The sequence below is a fragment of the Pomacea canaliculata genome, linkage group LG5, assembly GCF_003073045.1.
Source record: "Pomacea canaliculata isolate SZHN2017 linkage group LG5, ASM307304v1, whole genome shotgun sequence".
Taxonomy (NCBI): Eukaryota; Metazoa; Mollusca; class Gastropoda; order Architaenioglossa; family Ampullariidae; genus Pomacea; species Pomacea canaliculata.
The window spans coordinates 25,882,172-25,901,043 of NC_037594.1; the positions used below are offsets into that span (position 1 = coordinate 25,882,172).

The 18,872-nt window shown below is 43.7% G+C and overlaps 3 protein-coding genes across 7 annotated transcripts; 2 read left to right on the forward strand and 1 right to left on the reverse strand.

Moving 5' to 3' along the window:
- Positions 1–202: 202 nt before the first annotated feature.
- On the reverse strand, positions 203–5,210 carry LOC112565283. 4 transcript variants are annotated; one of them, XM_025240650.1, is made up of 5 exons: positions 4,878–5,210; positions 3,929–4,661; positions 3,313–3,718; positions 2,661–2,876; positions 203–2,026 (listed from the first exon to the last, which is right to left on the reverse strand). In XM_025240650.1, exons 2-5 carry the CDS (start codon positions 4,561–4,563, stop codon positions 1,532–1,534), a joined length of 1,752 nt encoding a protein of 583 aa, XP_025096435.1. In that variant the 5' UTR covers positions 4,564–4,661; positions 4,878–5,210; the 3' UTR covers positions 203–1,531. The 4 variants fall into 4 exon arrangements, with proteins under 4 accessions (XP_025096435.1, XP_025096437.1, XP_025096436.1 ...); XM_025240652.1 differs by having other exon boundaries at positions 3,929–4,288; positions 4,385–5,210; XM_025240651.1 differs by having other exon boundaries at positions 3,929–4,303; positions 4,385–5,210.
- Positions 5,211–8,194: 2,984 nt separating this feature from the next.
- Positions 8,195–11,182, forward strand: LOC112564721 (cholecystokinin receptor type A-like). The gene is made up of 3 exons (XM_025239734.1): positions 8,195–8,931; positions 9,521–9,755; positions 9,923–11,182. Exons 1-3 carry the CDS (start codon positions 8,288–8,290, stop codon positions 10,340–10,342), a joined length of 1,299 nt encoding a protein of 432 aa, XP_025095519.1. The 5' UTR covers positions 8,195–8,287; the 3' UTR covers positions 10,343–11,182.
- A 4,130-nt stretch (positions 11,183–15,312) lies between these two features.
- LOC112564931 lies at positions 15,313–18,691 on the forward strand. Of its 2 annotated transcripts, XM_025240084.1 has the most exons (5): positions 15,313–15,566; positions 16,042–16,787; positions 17,020–17,356; positions 17,522–17,737; positions 18,060–18,691. In XM_025240084.1, exons 2-5 carry the CDS (start codon positions 16,249–16,251, stop codon positions 18,474–18,476), a joined length of 1,509 nt encoding a protein of 502 aa, XP_025095869.1. In that variant the 5' UTR covers positions 15,313–15,566; positions 16,042–16,248; the 3' UTR covers positions 18,477–18,691. The 2 variants fall into 2 exon arrangements, with proteins under 2 accessions (XP_025095869.1, XP_025095868.1); XM_025240083.1 differs by lacking the exon at positions 15,313–15,566 and having other exon boundaries at positions 15,869–16,787.
- The last annotated feature ends 181 nt before the right edge of the window (positions 18,692–18,872 follow it).

The following is an 18,872-nucleotide window of genomic DNA, read 5'->3' on the forward strand; positions in this document are numbered from 1 at the left end:
TGAATGAGTGAGATGAACTCTACATGTCGGCGACTTGGAATGTGACTGAAGACCGATTGTGTCGAGCGGACACATGTGGCGGTGACAGCAAGCATACTACGTCAAAGGTTGACAAATAATCTTGACAGTTGTGTGACACTTAGACACAACTGAAAAAGAGATGGAGAGGAAAAAATGTACAAAAGCGAGTGAGTGAGATTTCTTTATTGAGCAAACCTTTGATTTGTTTGAAGGGGAAAACATACATAATAGTGATTGAGAGAGACAGAGACTTGTATCAATGATGATGATGATGATGATGATGATGATGATGATGATGATGATGATGATGATTATTATTATTATTATTATTATTATTATTATTATTATTATTAACTTTTTGCTGGCAGCAAGCTCAATGCGCTTTGAGATCAGTCGCGGTTAGCACGGTCCATGTAGATTAGCTCCACAGCACAATCTCACCATAACTAAGATCGTCATAGACAAGCTTTACAGTTTGATATGAGAAGTGTGACATTTTCAAAATGTTGTGTTGTATATTTTAAAGGAATCAACTTATTTGGTGCCAGCTAACATACCCACAAAGGTATATAGGATTAAGTTCTCTTCCTTGACGCTGTTGAGAAGGGAGAGTACTCACTATCGCCTGGTCATCGGCGTCTCAAGGGAGACAAGCCAGGAGCTGGCTAGGGATTCTCTCAAAGCCTGTTTTCGTGCCAGTGCCAGTGCCAGGGTACGTCAGACGACCCCATCCCATTTTTACGATGGAATTCAGAAAAAAACTAAGTCGTTAATTTCCATTTGTGGAGTTCCAGTCTTGTTAAAAACAGTTATTTATATTCAGTAGTAAACATTTTCTTGCTATCTACATCATGCTATACTCTGGCGATTCCAAAAATGGAAATATTTTTCCCATGATAATTAGGGGGAGGAAAATGACGACAATATACTTTATCATGCGCGGTTTAGCCAAGACAGTAAACAGGGCTACGTGAATTGTGTGGCGTCTGTATATAAATATAGTGCACCTGTTGATCTGTGAACTCAAGCCCTACATACAGACCCATCCCAGACTCGAACCTATACCTAAAATAGAACTATCCTTATTCATATAGTGAGAGAAGCAATTCCGCATCCGTCGTACTCACTGGAGCACCTGGTAGGGCACTTATTAAAACATTTTCTTGTCACCTCGGCAGTCTAAGGCTCTGGGTTCAGATCTCGTCTCGGAAGACTTTCTGTATGTGGCACCTGTTGGCAGGGCTGGCCTCCGTTGACTTTTTCCGATTTCCTTCTCCCATCCATTATCCCCTTCCCCCGTAGTGCGAAATCTCTTCTACTGTATGTACCCGATCCCATAGAGGGTTGGGGAAGGAAAAGTAGCGAGGAAAAGGAGACGGGCATCGACCTCACATACAGATGACCAGGAGAAACGTGGGGTCCCCAACAACATGAAAAACATGACCTTTACCTACCTTGCTTTACTCTTACTAACCATGCACTTTCAAAAGCAGTTAATAAGAAATGGAAATTACACATCTCTTGTTTGCGTTGTTAGCTGTTCATTTTCAGTTTTGAATGAAGTTGAAATAAACTCTAAGCTCTCAGTCAGCTCAATCGTCTGGTTGAAAGTCAAAGTCAATCTTTGCAGCTCTTGTACAATTTTCTCAACGTGCCTCCACAAAAATGAGTCTACGACGGTGTTTCGGGTACTGGGGAACCTTCCATGGTACCTGTAATGGTGAAGAAGTCCATCACTTTTATTCACGACGCACAGCGTGTAGTTCCTGCGGAATTTTTGGATGAAGTGCACACTTCCAGTCTCCACCCTCCCCGGGCGCACCGCGGGCTTAGAGCGCACCCGGGGTGGGAAGATGCGGCGCTGACGCCGGGTGTGGAGAAGGAGATCCACCCTGTGATGCGCGACGTACTGCGCTGCTGCAGTGTCGGATGCGGGTGGACTTTCTGTTCGAAAGTCCAGGTAGAAAAATGTGTTCAGGAACAGAAAAGCACCGCAGGCGGGATTCTGGAAATGAAATTGAAATAGTGGCAGGATCGGCGATTTTTATCAACTCTGAGAGAAAGAAAGACAAGTGTGTGTGTGTGTGACTGTACTCGTGAATGTGCAGAGAACATATCCGCTAACCTCTTTAGCATATTGACCTTGTTATTGGCCATTCATCAGTTTTTAAAGAAGACTCACTAATATCACAGAAGCCAAAAGATCAGACATGGCGGAAACAGGGGAAAGAGATTGTTGTTGTTATGATTATGTTACGGGCAGCGATGAGTTGTTCACTAGTTTTTAAAATGAAGAATGGAAGAAAAGGTATGTAAAAAGAAATGCAAATGCATTCCTACTCTGGTGAAACTCAAGTCAGTTCATGTTTTGCTCTTCATTATGACTCGCTGACTAGATTACAATGCTTGATAGACGGTTTTGTGTTCTACCATCCATGCGAGAATATGAGTTTGTTTGTTTACTAGCCTAGCAAAAGACGAGGAAAGTCAAAGGTGTGTGTGTGTGAGAGAGAGAATGAGAGAACACCTAGCTAGAGAGGGGATTACATATCTGTGAGAATTATGTACACGCTCATTACCTTGTGAAGTAGAGGACAAGGAGAGAGAAGATTGTTTATGTTTGAGGAGTATTTGTTTACCTGTGTGACGTAATGGTCGAGGAGAGAGAGGAGCGAAGCGTGTGACCTGGGTACGAACACCTCGTCCACGTCACCGAAGAGCAGATAGCGAGAGGTGTGCAGGTGTCGGTACAGGCAATCCTGGATAGCCGGGAACTGACCTTTGTAGAACAGGTCCTCATCCTCCATGTGCACGTTCCACGGAAGAACTTCTGCCAACCCCAAGCGCTTTAGAGCCTGTGAACCGTCACAGACGCCAGAACGAGGTCGACCTTCATCTCTGATTGGCGAGAATCAGGGTATCTTATCTTTGATATCCCCCTCCCACTACATATCATCGAGTCTTCGTGTCCGTTTAGGTTATCCACATTTGATTTAAAAAAAAGATTTTTCTGTAACAGTTTAGCTTTAAAACACTTCCTTGGTTACGAGAGAGAGAGAGAAAGAGAGATGCATGAAGTGATATGATGTGGACATCAGAAATACTATCAAAAGTACCAAAACAGCGAATCAAAACCTCTAAATGTACATAATTACATTCACAAAATATACACGGACAAAACACGATGGTCTTGCATTCCGTGAATGCCAGGAAATGTTTGATAAATCATCATCAACGCTAAACACGCGCACAAACACACATGCTGACAGAATACCAAGCAGCACGACAGACCATCAGTGCTTTGCTGACATCAGGACCAATAGACTCGACGTAGAAGACAAAGTGGTCGACCCCCAGGGATGTGCTGACGGCCACCATCTCCAGCAGGCGGGTGTGGTTGTTGAATCCATTATGAAGCGCCGGCGTGCAGCGGGTGACGTTCCACCTGGTCACGTGACCATCACTTTTGTCGTACGTCCCCCGCCCAGCCTCATGTCGAACGTGGAGACAGCGCCTGTCACCCAGGGCGCCACCATCGGTGTCGTGGCAGCTGCTGGCAGTGAGGTTGTGGAGGTCGCTGTAATGGATGATCAGGAAGTTATTTCTGACAACGACCTGGTCCTTGTCCACGGACACCGCGTACGGCACAACATGGCGCGCCGCGTGGACAGGGCAGTCGACGTACGCCCCGAGGTACCTGCAGTCAGAGATCAGTGGTGATGACGAGAAGGATGAGGAGAAGGAAAAGGATGAGGACAATAATGACTGGCATGGATAACTCTGTACATAGAAAGACAAGCAAGCAGAGGAGAAGAGACTAACACAGGAGTTATCGACACCTCCCACTCCTCCACTCCAGTTACTCTTAAAGACAACCCATGCGAGGACTGTGTAAACAGTGGATTACCGTCTCTTGTTTGGGGATCGAAAGTGGTACATCCTGCCCCGCACAGAGTACAGGGGTGTGACAGGGTGGCCCGAGGTGAAGTAGCGACACCAGACTCGCGAGTAGGGGAGTGGGTGTCGAGCGATGCCCACCACCTTCACAATGGCGTCTGCCCGTTGGTCCTGGAAGTGCGCCGAGTAGACAAAGGCACCACTGGCATTGTCCACCCGCTGCCAGTGTGGGTGTCCCTCAGGGATGTCGGTTCCGCTCCAGCGGAGAATTTCCTCCACCGAGCTTCTGCTGGCGCCAAACGTCTCACACCTGGATGCAGACTGCTCTTGGCAAAGGTGCGGGGCGGAGGGTGAGGCCTTTCCTGCTGCACTGTAGTAGACATACCTGTACATGGCAGAGACAGAGATCACCTGTCGTAGACATACGTGTACATAGCAATAAATAAATAAGCTGTAGTAGACATACCTGTACATGGCAGAGAAAGAGATCACTTGTAGACACAGCGCTAGGAGGAATAAAACAAACAAGCTCCACATCCGGGTGTTTTTGTCGGTCGTCAGATATCTTCCAAGTTTTCGGAGTAACGCTGAGTTATATCTTCTTGCTTTGGTGAAGATAGCTCGAGGGGATGAGTTTTCTCTCATGATGTGGGTTGGTAGGTGACTTGTAATACACTTGCTACATGTGTCAAGCCACTCGTGTCTTCCTTGTCCCTACGTCATGCATCGATGGTTTCGTCCCGCTGATGATAAAGTAAACGAAATGAAAACAAACAGTAGATCAGAGGCGCTCAGTTTCCTGGCTTCATTATCATCACACTCAGCAGACACAAACTCTGCTTCTCATGTTTACCTGGACTTTGCTTATCTTAAGAGAGCATAAAGTGACGATCTTTTCTGTACCCCAGATGACACATCTAAACATCGATCACTGTTTACGAATGATGTGATTTTCTTGCCTTTCTCATTGAAGTAAAAAGTATAGTGCAGAGCATGATGACCGATGAGACTGTCATAAAGAGGTTCAAGGTTTCTAGAACACAGCATGAATAAAGCGTCTCCCTTCACCACCTTTCCCTTTCCGGACAGGTGAGATAGCCGTCTGCTGGTGAACAAATGAAGCCCCCGGTCTCGATCTCAAGCTCAGTCAAGCATCGCAAAAAGACGAACTTTGACTCCAAAGGGAAGATCACTCCCACTCAGTGTAGTGCCACGAACTTGTATTACTGGACTGCTGGCAGACGATTTTTTTTCCGGTTAACTACTAAAACGAGGCTGGTGTGTACAAAGCTTCCGGTTTAGTCACATTTCAGATTAACTACTAAAACTAGGCATGTGTGTACAAAGCTTCCGGTTTAGTCACATTCGTTGTTTAGGTTCGCCGAGACTAACAGTGGAGACCATCGCAAGAGGCGAAGCGTTGGTCTTGGCAGACAGACAGCAGTCCACCTGTACACGTAGTGCTAATTCACTGCGCAGGGATTTATAGTAGTCTTTCTTTTTAGAAGACTGGTGTGGTGAGTACGAGAGTTACACCTGGTCCATTAGTGGGTACAGTACTCCACACTGACGATACGCATGATCACTCAAGGCAGAAGAATGGTTGAGCTGGAAGGTAGCGGGGAACTGGCTGGAGTGGCTGTGTGGTTGTCTAACAGACAGACACACTAGTGCAGGAGACTACCTGGAGTGGCTGTGTGTATCAGACACAATGGAGGAATGCCGCTGCGCACTATTTTTCTAATCTTCTCAGACGGCGTGTGACTGTGTATCACTGTATCACATTTCCTTACCTGTGCATTGATTTCACTTCACCTGCCACGTCAGAGACCTTCGTGTAACGCTCTGCTATAACTTACTGAAATGTCAGCGACTAGTGACTGCAGTCTACTCGGCCTCGGTACAAAAATGAAGCCCGAATATTTCCGGTCCAGAAGATGTCTCCTTTACCGACAGGATATGGATCCTCTACCCTCAATAAACAAGTATCAATATAATTTAAAGCCTCTTATTTTATGACACAACCTCGCCACAAGAGAGAGAGAGGGGGAGATAACACGCTCAGGGTTAATTGTTTGCTCTTGTTCAGTACTCATGTGCCACACATTCTGGGGGACCTGGGATCTTGTCTACAACATCTGTCTGCTGGATAATAGACCTCTGAAGAGAGAGGAGACAGTACAAGACTAACAGATAGAGAAATGAGACAGGAGAAGACAGTAAGAGGCTAACAGACAGAGGTATGAGACAGGAAAAGACAGTAAGAGGCTGATTAACAGAGAGATGAGACAAGGGAAGACAGAAAGGGGCTAACAGACAGGTAGATGAGATAGAAGAAGACAGAAAAGGACTAACAGAACGGAGAGAAGACACAAGAGACGACAGCAGGAGACTAACAGACAGAGAGATGAGACAGGGGAAGACAGTAAGAGATTGACCAAGACGGAGAAATGAAATAGGAGAAGACAGAAGCTGTCAACGTCGTCGCAGTCTGGTCCAAGGGGAGATAACAAGGTCGCGGAGGTTCCGGAAGTCGAAGCAGGATGCCGCGGAAGCGCAGTGGTAAAGGCTATTGGTGAGAATGGACAGTTCATCGTCAGGCTCCATGAACAACACTCGAGTGTTACATGGCAGTGATGGTGAAAATATCATCGTTTCATAAGACTTTGTGTTGTAAACATAAAAGGGAATATGCAGACATTACTTGACGTCAGTGAGATACTTTTCCATGTAAGAAAAACACATCGGGGTTAAAGGTCGCGAAAGTATTAATGGACATTGCTGTACATTGTTTTCTTACAACTGAGGGTCGGAAAACAACCAACAATATGAAAAGAGGGGTGAGGGGACTGAAAACCTTACATTTTATGGACGCGCAGCTCATACGGTGACCCTGTTTGAATGCAACACCCGACACCTGGACGATCGTAAAAACCCATTTCCTTTAGTTCACTATGTTCATTCATAGAGCTGTTCAGTCGGCGAGGAGACTATAGGTGTGCTGTACTGAAGACTAAAGGTGAACACAATGACAATGACAATGACAGACCAGGCAAGCGTGAGACAAAGAAGACAGACAAACACATCGACATGAGACAGAAGACAAAAGTCAAATACCGAGAACGGAACACCTTCCAGAAGAGCCGAAAAATGTTCGTTTTATGTACAGGTACATGCTTCAATCTAAATGTCCTCCATCTCACACATGTTAAAATTATTCTAAAAGCCACTCTTCTGTCGAGCACACTATCTGACAAACTATGCAACTCTTACTTGACATCATCAATTAACAAGAACGACACAACCAACATTCTATCAAATTTTTTTTTTAAAATTAAAGTTGTTGCTTTTTGTTCTGAGTCAATTATGAGGCCGTTGTGCGTCAGCTATATTGACACTGTGCCTTAATTATTATGTTCAATACAAACACCATTCCCTGTTCGTCAAATTAATGAGCACCTGTAACTGATTTCACAAAACTGTCCAAATATCAACGCGAAATGTTCTGATCAAAGGGATGTCTCATTAAGTTTGATGTCTCCTGCTTTTCATCTGCTGGAATCTTTGTCCTTACCTGTATAAATAAACGGCGGTTGATAAAAGTAAAATATCCTCAGATAATGGTGATGGAAACTTTCTGAAGGTTAGAAAGCCTCCAGGGAGTAATTACTTGTTCGATCTTTGTCATGGCTTAATTATTTATGAGACAAAACATAGCTTTCGCGAAGTAGTTTGAAAACTAATGCAAATTAATGTGTAATTACTGGGCAAAAATAAAAAACTGAAAGAATTTAAGTACACATGTGAAAGCAGGGCGTGTACCGCTCAGAATTGTATAAATATCTACCCACTGCACGGTACCCTGCTTGCCGCGTGGTGTCGATGGTCTTTAAAGGAAAACCGAAATATTTGTACAGTGTGCACGCAAATATCAAATTTCAGAGTAAACAGGTTTGCCAGTTTGGTCAGATAATTTTTTTTAGGGAGAGCATCGTAGAACTAAGCGTTGTTTATACAGGACATGGAGTCTTCGGGAAGTTTTCTTGAATTAGAGTATTATAAAACCGTTATAAAATCAGTAAAAGTGTAGCCTGATTGATATCAAAATATGTACAAAATTTCCAAAAAAAAAAAAAATCTTGATTTAATCTCTGCATAATTGCTGAAGATATATAAAGCCGGAATGTTTCTGTATTTAAATACAGGATATACCAGTGACAAAGCCTAGAGAGCATTATTGAGATCGGTAATGGTGAGAACAATAATTGGTCCGAACTTTAAACATTCACAAGACAAAGAAAGTTTTCTTGTGAGATAAAATGTCATTTGTTACCCTAATAATAGTAAGAGGAAATCACTCCATTTCAAAATGTTGAATGAAGTTGAGAATGTCACACTTTCGAGACTGGATTTTGACAGGGGCGTTACCTTTGAAGATGTTGCTCCTTCCTCCCAGGTAGGCGTTGTTAGTCAGCTACCTGGCAACGAAAGTTCCATCAATGATACTGTCTTCTCTCTGGACCAGTCGTTTCGGCTGTACACCGAGTACCTGGCCAGTGAGTGGCTCCTGTACACCTACCGTCCCCTCTGTGCCACCTTCGGTATGGCTGGCAACTTGCTGAGCATCGTCGTGGTCATGACAACGCCACAGCTACGTCAGAGCTCGACGTCGGTGTTCATGGTGGCCTTGTCCGTGCTGGACTGGCTCATCTCCATGTACTCGGCGCTGACTCTCCTGCCCAAAGAATCCTTCATCGGCGAGCAGACCTTCTTCACCAGCACGCTGCAGTGTCGCTTGCATTACTTCACCATCTTGTTCGTTATCCATTTCGACACCCTGACGATGGTGGCGATGACAGTGCAGAGGTTCATCGCCGTCAGGCACCCGCTGCAGGCCGCGGTCTGGAACACCAAGCGAGGCGCCGCCATGTGCTTGCTACTGGCCGCGTCCATCGCCTTTCTGGCCAACATCGTCCACCTCTTGACCTTTAACCTTCAACCCTTCGATGGCAGGTGGGCAATGTCGGCAGGGGGATCATAAAATGCCTAATGGACCAGCGATGCGTCTGATATTGAAGTTTTCTTGGTGGTTCTTTTGTGAGAAGAAAAAGAAGAAGAAGAAGAGCACAGATTTTTTTTTGTATCTTGTCAGAATTGCCATCCTTCAAAATTAGACATTTCAGGAGTTGTAAATACTCAAAAAGTTTTGAGGCTTTTGTGATCCAGAACAGGGGATGGCCAGTATGCAGTTTGTTTCGGGTATTTTTTCTCGAATGACAAGGTTTAATTCACAAAAGATCATTAAATAAATAATTTTATCTGTCTATAAATAAATATATCTTTGCTTAGAGTATATCAATTAGCACAACATTGTTAAAAGAATTATTTTCCGCTTGCGAGTTTTTAGTTTAAAATATCGACATACCTGGGAAAAGGTGAAATTCATTATGTCATCTAATTACATTTTTCCCTGGTTTGTTATAGATGAGAGGAGAAGCGTGGTTGAGTGTGGTTAGCACATTCTACTTCAAAGGTAGCATGATCCAATATTAAAATAAAAATATTTAAAGGCAGAATTTAAATTCAAATTAAAATCTCACAGGTACCGAGGACGCTGCAGTCCAGGTGATGGCTTGGGTCAGTTCATTCAGATGCGTGTGTACCCCTGGCTGGATTCCGCCATTTACTTTTTTATCCCCTCCACCAGTATTTCCTTCTTCAACATTTTTATCTACCGAGCCTTGCGAGAGGCGACTCAGTTTAAACAGAAATCGGCAAACGGTCATCGGGGCCTTGGAAGAAGCGGTCACTGTGGACCTGGTCCATTTAGCAGCACGGTAAGCAGCAGTTGCTTCAACCATGTCGATATGTTGCCACCCTTGTAAGAATGTTCACGGTATCACAAGAATGTTCAAAACCATATTTGAATGTTTACTGTCATGTACCAATCCCGTCCACATTTTTCACTTTATGCTTTGTCACGTGGACCTATCTTGCCTTGCAGGAGTCCATCATCTCATCATCACACGCAAGCGACAGTGGCCTTGACCTCTCTTCCTCCCTGGACATGGACACAGTGTGCCCGCCATCGAGCGACAAACCGTCAGGAATGGCCGCTAGAGCCACCAGCGCCGCGTCAACAGACTCCAGAAGGTCGTCCACCCAGCTGTCCAAGATGTTGTTGTGCATCTCCATCGCTTTCCTCGTCCTGACATCGCCGCTAGGGGTCTTTATTGTCGTCTTCCGCTACTGGAACCCTCCCTCCGGTCACGAGAAGGCCATGTTCACGCTGATCTACGATGTCACCGAGTGCTTGATGTTTACCAACCACTCCATCAACTTCCTGTTGTACTGCGTGTCGGGAACGAGATTTAGAGAAAGGGCGATGTCCATTCTTTTCTGCTCATTTCGCAAGAAAAAATAAAACGAATTGTATTGCGGCGACACAATCTCTGAGGAATGACAACATTTTCTCGACAAGCAATGATTATTAAAAAACTTATTATTGCAAGTTTTCAATTAATGCTATAAAGATCTAGTTCCCAGTTGTAATTTGTTTCGTGTGAAGAATACGCGCATCGTTAGCAAAGAAGGACGCGCAGGTAACAATCGTCATCCAGGTGTTATTCAGGTACCTTGTTATCAAACAGCTTCTCAAGGAATGGCTGTTTAATGAATGCTAATCAACGATGTATGGCAAAGATGAGAGAGTGGGAGGGAGATACATCAATGTCTGCTGCCTCTTCTTGGACTGCAATCAGCACTAAACGCTTAAACTGCTACTTCTGGCGGTGAACAAAGATAAGTAGTCTCAGACTGATGATGACGATGATGAGAAAAAAAATAATAATAAAAAAATAAATAAATAATAAAATAATAATAATAATAAATAACAACATGCATACAGGGATTGCTTGAGGGCCAGTCGATTAACTCCCGTTGATGTTGATCTGGAGATGAGGGTTCGAGATGCCCTCGTCATGTGTGTCACGTGGGGCATCAAGAGCAGATTGTGTGACGTCCTCTTTCTTGGGTTAGTCACATCTGTGATACTGCAAACACACTTGGGACACTTGAGTCCATTGAGTCAGGCCGCCAGCTCATCTCAACTAGTCACATGGCAACCACCACCTCAGGGGAGGCTGACTTTATTTACTCTACATTTGTGACCAGCAGATGAATGAGCGGGAGAAAGCTTTCTCAGCCTCAGAAGGAAGTTTGTCAGCTTCCAGCTGTGAAGATTTCGACGAGCTCTAGACCTGGTCCTCGGATCAAGGTGATCTGTGAAACTTGATGCCAACGATAAGAAACAATGTTAATGATATGTGTGTAGAGGTCTCCAGTCATCTATAAGAAACGGTTATACTGTTAACGATGTTATTGGTATGTCGGTAAAGCTTTTTAACAAGCTGTAACCAATCATGAGACACACACATATGATCATATTAATGCGAGGTCGGTAAATGTTCTCAGCCAGCTGTAACAAACGATGTTCTCTGTAAGTCTGTAAATACTACGATGACAAATGTCTTTAAACCATTTCAGCCAGTTATGAAGAACGCGATAACTAATATGTTTGTATTCTGTAAACATTTTCAGTCATCTTTATGATTCTATCAAAGAGGTATCACCTTTGATTCAATGATGAAGGTACGTAAACATTTCCAGTCAGCTATAGATATCTGCTTAAGCTTTTATGCTTTACCATACTATGATGTTTGTAAATGGTTTTGGTCAGTAATAAATAATAAATTAAATACCTTTATTTTAAACCTCACTTTATATAATATACACAAATGTAACCACATTTAACACAAGGTGTTATTGTGAGTTACTATTACAGACAAAACATCACGTACAGCTCAGGGCAACGACTCCTAAAATTTACAAACATACAGTGATACCTCGGTTCTCGAACGCCTTGACTTTCGACCAAATCGGTATTCGACCAGGAAATTAGAGAAAATTTTGTCTTGGAATCCGAACAAATATTTGGAACTCGAACATCCGAACGTCCGAGATGAGCCGAGTTGAGCCGAATGGCGTTCATTCGGCCAGCGCGCCTTGCTTGCGTCATCAGTGTGAGTGCAGAGGAGAAAAAAACAGCAAACAATTGACAAATTCTTCCGTAAAGAAATCAGACAAGCAACTGCAGAGCAAGATTCTGATTCTCCTCAGCAAAAGATACAGAGAACAGAAACACCCGAAGAGCAGTTACCCTCTGTTTTTATTGAAGAGGACTCCTCTTCAAAACAATAACCATCCACCTTCCTTCCTCCCTCCACATTCATTCCCTCCTGCCATAAAGTTTGGTACAGGTACAGTAAATGAAACACAATTTACTGTACTGTACAGTACATTTTATTTTTTTGTTTTTGTTTTAATAAATACACTTTTATTTCTTATTTCTTGTTGAGACTCATGTTTTTCTACATATTGTATACAAATTAGGCCAGTAAATAGACATTTTCTGGGGCTTGGAACGAATTAATCCAGTTTCCATTATTTCCTATGGGTTTCATTGCTTCGGTTCTCGAACAATTTGGTTCTCGACCGTCCTCCCGGAACGAATTATGTTCGAGAACCGAGGTATCACTGTATTTTATTTAATTATTATTTCTCTCTCAACCTCATGTAACACAAATTCGAAAGAGGTATAACAGCAAGGTAGTTGCATTATTCTAGACATCTATCTATCTGATTCTTTTCGTATCATCTGCCAGTGCATGGCTTGAGTTTGCCAAAGTCTGTGCCCATCCGTTTGTGCCAAACACTTTGCACGCGCAGCTTTGAGACAATGGAGCCTGATTGCCGGCTGACGATGAAAACTACTCGCACTTATTTTTTCCATTTATTGAACTGAATAGTTTTGATTCCCCACGTAAAATTTTCGGAGAGGCATTACACATATTTTGTGCCATCGCGAAATCGAGTATAGAAGAATGTTATGTTCGTTTTGATTGGGAAGTTTATTCTCATTGCAATGCTAAAGGGATACTCAAGGCTTGTGATAAGGCTGTGGCGACGGTCAAACGTTTCAAAACTATATTTAGTTACAATGACAGAGCACGAGAGCAATACAGGAGAAATAAATGATTGTTTCTCACTTAATTACCACTTATTAGCACTATTTCGGTTGCCGATGTTTATAAACATTGAAAAAAATCCAGTGAAATCGACCTTTGTGTCCTTCCGCCGAGTAACCACGATAGCTTCCCGAGATGGTCAAGTAGACGAGTCTTATTGTGATGTCAGAGTCTTCTTGTGACGTCAGTCTCCTTATGACATCAGTCTCCTTGTGACGTCAGTCTCTGACAGGAAGTGTCTGAGGTCATTGCGAAGATTTGACGTCAGTTTATCGTATGACGCACTCTGTGTGTAAGACTTGTAAGCTCTGTCTGTCGGAAACTGATGAAAAGACAATTTTGAATCTTTTCCATCTTTCAATCGGGTGCAGCACATTCTCGAGGCATGGTTCTCACTATGGAAACCACACGTCATAGGGTCACGTGACGGAGAACGAGACTTCGTGAAAGCAAAAAAAGAGTCCCGTGTCATTTCTCTTATTAAACACAACATTCTACTAAAAACCTTCAACGTTTTCCACATGAACACACATATAAATAGACGAGATTCACATTTATCCTACTCTGTACGCGATTCTAAGCAGTTTTAGTTTGCCTTTACAATCCCTTTAAAATGAGATAGTAGCCTGGTAAGATATCAATGCAAGAGTGTAGTGCTGGTTCCTAATCCTTAAAAATTGTTGAAGGAAGTAGTCCTGTAATAAAGGATGGGTAGCTACGAGGGCAGAGAGGGAGAACACAACCGCCGGTGCCGAGTGCTGGCGAATGTTGTCATCATGTTTCGTGTATACATCATGTAGTGTTTTGCTCTATAATATTGTTCTGCAATACTGTTCTGTCGTGTTTTTCAGAAGTATTCTGCGCATCGGATATTCAGTTTTAGTAAAAGCTTTCGTGGCGAGCGAGACAAGCCCCTGTACATAAAAGACGTTTTTGTTTGTCACAGTAGGTGTGGCAGTAGCCTGGAGGTAAGCAGATCATGTAGCTGTTGGATAGTAGCAACTCAGTAGTAACCTCTTCCATATTTTTGTTTTATTCATTTATTGTTATTTATTGTTGTTAAAAGATTTCGGCTGCTATTTATTAAAATACTTTTCGCTTTTCCTCTGGTCCAGAATCTTTGCAGCTGCTAAATCATTGCTCAGGTTGTGGCTTCAAGGTCTTCTCGTTGGTCCCTCACTGAGACTAGTCCCTCCGTAAGATTTGGTCCCTCCCTGAGATTAGCCCCTCCCTAAGACTAAATCCGTAAGATTTTGTCGCTTTCAAATATTGGTCTCTCCGTAAGATTTGGTCCCGCCCTCTCCTAAGATTCCTCTGGAAGCTCTTTATCTGTAGATTATCATAGTATCTAATAACTGCAGCTTTATCTGGCGATTGTTATATTGTTCATTTCTGATGGAAGTAGGGGCGGATAAACCAACAGATTAAAGCACCGGCGTCCAAACCCTCTCCTGTCCACCTACCACAAGGTGACGGACTACTGTCCACAATACAACCAGTATTATTTCATGTTCGCTGTAACCTCCAATATTTGTATGGCTGTTGATTTATTTATCAGCCAGCGGTTTTTGTAGAATCTGTCCACATAGTTTTATGGTCCCGCGACTACGACACACTTTCTTGGGTCTGCTGTCGGGCTTTCGCAAAAATTTTTGGAAGGAAAAGCCAATAAATTGGAAATAAATGATACAATTCTTATGAGTTTTATGTGATCCAAGTGTGTTGTGTCCTAGATATCTGTGTCCCCGGTGTCATGCACTCAGGTGCACTTGGAATTTCTTCTTACACCAGCTCTTTAATATTCTCTTAGTATCTTGTGACTGTAGCTGTGACAGGGGGGGGGGTACTCTCTTGTGACTGTAGCTGTGGGTACCATTACCACAGATATACAGTCACATGGGTACCATTACCACAGATAAGTCATTATTAAGTATTCGTGAGCATTACCACAGAGGCGCATTACGACATTACTACAACGAATAGTCGAATACTAACGAGAAACGAAACATATTTACATTCTAGTTTGTTTGTTTTTTTAATCACGTGGTCGTTTACACCTTTCAAACACAGGTAAAGGCACAGTATAAGTAGAAGCATCTACAACCACATAACGAGCGCACACACAGACACACTAGTCCCAACATCAACAGCAGCAGCAGCATCTACACCAATGGCAGCATGTATCTTTAGCTCAGTAATAGTTCGCACTGTTGCTATGGAAACGTGCGTCGGTGCAACCTGCGGCATTGATCTCTATCAGATGTGTGGCGCTTGTCAAGTCTATGGACCCAGGTAAGTGTGTGGCATCACTGACAGCTTACAGTGAACACCTGACATTGAGATGAACAAGACTTGTTCACTGAACAACGTCTCACCACAGACCTACTTAAGTCGTGGCGTCAACCGTCATGGGCGACAGCGACTGTCATCGCCTCTCCTTTCTTGAGCCTCTTGTCGCAATGGATGGACTCCACACTGTATGTCTGGTGAGGTCAGAATTCTGAGTGCTTCCGAGAACTCAACGGTTTTGCTTTTTGAACTTCCGGTAACGTGTCATCCAAGGTTGGTTGTTAGGAAAACTGTCAAAATATGTTAAAATTCTCTCCAAATGTCACAATTTGTCAATAATCACAATCCATACATCAGGTTGATGGTAAAGCCAGCAGTCATAGGAGCTGGGAACAAGCGCTCGATGTCATTAATTTATGCCTGTACTGTCATGGCTGTGAAAAAGAGTCCATGGCAACGTGACAGTAAATACCTAATTTTTAAAAAAATCTACTTTCGTTACAAAGTATAATCTATTATTTTTGCTTTTATCAAAGTAGTTATTTAGCTGTGTGATTTCGCTGCCGTAACAAAAATTTGACGAATTTCGCGCAGATGTGCGACCTTTGTATAGAAGATTCTAGAAGAATGGCGCTTGCATTAATGTCAAACGGTAGACATGTATATCGTGTAATACAAGTGACATGTTTATCCAGGACAGTTCGAGCGATAGCTTATTAACGCAATATACTCCTGATATTCTTCTTAGTGACTTCTTCTGTGAGACTCGAGGCTTCCGTGTAAACATCCCTTCCAATTAGTAGTTACTGAGCCGATCATCACAGTGTGTAACTGTTGGAGGTGGTTATGCTTCTAGACTAATTAAACCGGAAGTGGTAAGACGTACAACGTCCCCCTGACTACCCTGTACTAAACTGTCAAAACAGACCGGACCACTGAGAACAGACCTTCAGCAATGCCTCATAGTTGTCACGGGGTCAAATATTTGCTGAAGCTTTGTCATCTACCTCAGTTAAAGCAGACTTTGGGTCTTTGTATCGTGTTTGTTGTCGGTGTCATGATTTGTCTCCAAATTCCTTTCCTGTTCATAAAAATCCGGGATAAGTTGAAGTCGAACAGGTCTTGTATCATGGTACCCAGCTGTCTCCAGCAAAAGACTCAGCTTCATTTATCAGCATCATCAGTGACTGAAGGACAAACTATCATCCAGAAGGTTGGGGGAAGACCTTCAGACCGAGTTCTCTCTTGGAGCGGGCCGGAAATTCCCTATGGAGACCCAAGATGGCAGCGAGTGGACGAGGACGGGTCTGTGTTTGTTTACTCAGCTCACTATGACGACGCAGGAACTGTTGCCATTGTGAGAGTGATAGCCGTGGCCAGACATCCTCTTCCCTACACACACGTCTGGTGTCGCTACTATGGCTGCTGTGGCTCCGGCTCTGTCATTGCTAACGTGTCTGGGACCCTGCAACATCTTCGCATCATCAACAGAAGGTACATTTCACCCTGCAACCCTGCCATGAAAACACGATCAGATATTTTGTGTAAAAATATATAGCAAGATAATCTGAAAGTGGTTGAGCCGGTTGGGCGGACAACACTGAGTGGTCAAGGGAAGGCTAGATATCTTGGAATTGTAATCAGGCATAAATATTAAATAAAATATTAAAAATATCAAAAATATTAAAATGTAAAACTTTCACCAAATTTATTTTCTTGCTGCAAGGTACATCGTCACCTACGTCGACTGTCCTCTGGACCAGATGCTCGGTTCCCTTCCTTACGCCGTGTCTGTTGATAAGACTAGCGAGGCCATTGGGACCACCTTCCTGGTCATTCGTTACAGTTTTGGCGACAACAAGGTAAACAATGACTGGCACCGTGGTGCTGCCAACACGACTGCTACCAGGTGGAACATCACTCGCTGCGTGCCGGCGTTGCAGGCGGAGTTCAACGACCACAAACACCTGCTGGAGATGGTGGCCGTCAGCACGGCCCTGGGGGTCGACCACTTCGTCTTCTACGTCGAGTCCATCGGCCCTGATGTCAGAAAAGCACTGCATGTAAATAAACACCATCTTACAGACTATTCACTTGAGATTTCGTCTCAACTCTCGTCACTTTGAGACGATGGTGAAGAGAACAGTCGTAATTCCATGTCATTATCACCTGTGTACACATATAAACGGATGTAATGATGTGCTGACGGATAGGGTGTCGTGTGGCAGGTCCTTGAGAGGCTGAAACTGGCAGAAATTCTTCCGTGGAACCTGCACCTGGAGGAGGAGGACCTGTTCTACAAAGGTCAGTTCCCGGCTATCCAGGATTGCCTGTACCGACACCTGCACACCTCTCGCTATCTGCTCTTCGGTGACGTGGACGAGGTGTTCGTACCCAGGTCACACCCTTCACTCCTCTCTCTCCTCGACCATTACTTCACAAAGGTACAGAGCGTGTACACAATCCTCTTTCTTCTTGACCACTACTTCAAAAAAGCTTATGTCTTTAGTTTTCAGGTTTTGAAGATATGAGACTACAGCTTTGTGAAAGTTTGCGAGACATATCATGAAAAATGATTGATGCTCTGTGAAGGGAGATTTAGAGTTTCATTTATCAAATTAAAATTGTTCATAACGAACATAGCTAAGAATAATTATGGCAGCTATGAGATGTGCTGTTTGCCACACGTTCTGCATGTTCCAATGTTCGTTGTGTTCTGTGCGCATGTCCGGGACCAGTGTTGCTACAAACGTCCATCTGTTACAGAATCCCAACTGCGGCGCTGTTCTCTTCCTCAACACTTACTTCTATCTGACAGTCCCACCGGATGTGCCTCCGGAAGGTCACCCACAGGCTGCAGAGTTCGCTAGACGCCATCAACTGCAATTCCTCCTTCACACCCAGCGCGAGAGCTGGATCTACCCTCCCACGGAGCGTTCCAAGCCCGCGGTAGACCCCCGCAAAGTGGAGACGGTCAGCGTGCACCTGGTGAAAAAGCTCCGCCACCCGTATCAACAGTGCGTCATGGAACCGGACCAGGGACTGCTGCACCACTATAGGGTGGCCCCAGCTCAGCCCTCCCGTCCCACTTTCAGGGATCCCTTCCTGTGGAGGGCTGCCGACAACATCGTTAAGGAGATGGACAGGCTTTTGCGGGCTTACAACGAAACAACCATCAGCTGACTAATTTATGAATGTATTCGAGACTTATGCCTACCCCAGAATCGGCTCAAAAGTTAGAGGTGGTTCACCTCAACATCCTCACACGTGAATCTATTTGACTTTGCCGCCAAACCCCTAGTTGTTGTTGTTGTTGTTTTTTTTTATGGAGACTGGTTAAGGTCACTGATCGACATACTTCATGGTTACAATGATGTTGAAGCTAAACTAATAAACAAAGTGTCTTTTCTGTATTTATTTTTATTCATCATTAGTATTGCTGTTTATTCTTATCTCTCGTTCTTATTATTAGGCGCTAAGAAGATGCTCCTTAGGAATGTGAATATGCGCTTTACAAATTTTGCATTTATTCGGAGATTATAAATAAATATTTAGTCTCTGATGTAGTGTCCACTGCCA

What these genes read in the sequence shown, in the direction of transcription:
- LOC112564931 (XM_025240084.1), top strand. Translation starts at nt 16,249, where the DNA reads ATGCCTCATAGTTGTCACGGGGTCAAATATTTGCTGAAGCTTTGTCAT. An exon ending in ATGTCAGAAAAGCACTGCAT is followed by an intron (nt 17,357 to 17,521) that starts GTAAATAAACAC and finishes GTCGTGTGGCAG; the next exon opens with GTCCTTGAGAGGCTGAAACT. An exon ending in TCGACCATTACTTCACAAAG is followed by an intron (nt 17,738 to 18,059) that starts GTACAGAGCGTG and finishes CATCTGTTACAG; the next exon opens with AATCCCAACTGCGGCGCTGT.
- LOC112565283 (XM_025240650.1), bottom strand. Translation starts at nt 4,563, where the DNA reads ATGAGAGAAAACTCATCCCCTCGAGCTATCTTCACCAAAGCAAGAAGA. An exon ending in ATGTCAGCAAAGCACTGATG is followed by an intron (nt 2,877 to 3,312) that starts GTCTGTCGTGCT and finishes GACGGTTCACAG; the next exon opens with GCTCTAAAGCGCTTGGGGTT. An exon ending in TCGACCATTACGTCACACAG is followed by an intron (nt 2,027 to 2,660) that starts GTAAACAAATAC and finishes TTTCATTTCCAG; the next exon opens with AATCCCGCCTGCGGTGCTTT.
- LOC112564721 (XM_025239734.1), top strand. Translation starts at nt 8,288, where the DNA reads ATGTTGAATGAAGTTGAGAATGTCACACTTTCGAGACTGGATTTTGAC. An exon ending in CTTCAACCCTTCGATGGCAG is followed by an intron (nt 8,932 to 9,520) that starts GTGGGCAATGTC and finishes AAAATCTCACAG; the next exon opens with GTACCGAGGACGCTGCAGTC. An exon ending in CTGGTCCATTTAGCAGCACG is followed by an intron (nt 9,756 to 9,922) that starts GTAAGCAGCAGT and finishes CTTGCCTTGCAG; the next exon opens with GAGTCCATCATCTCATCATC.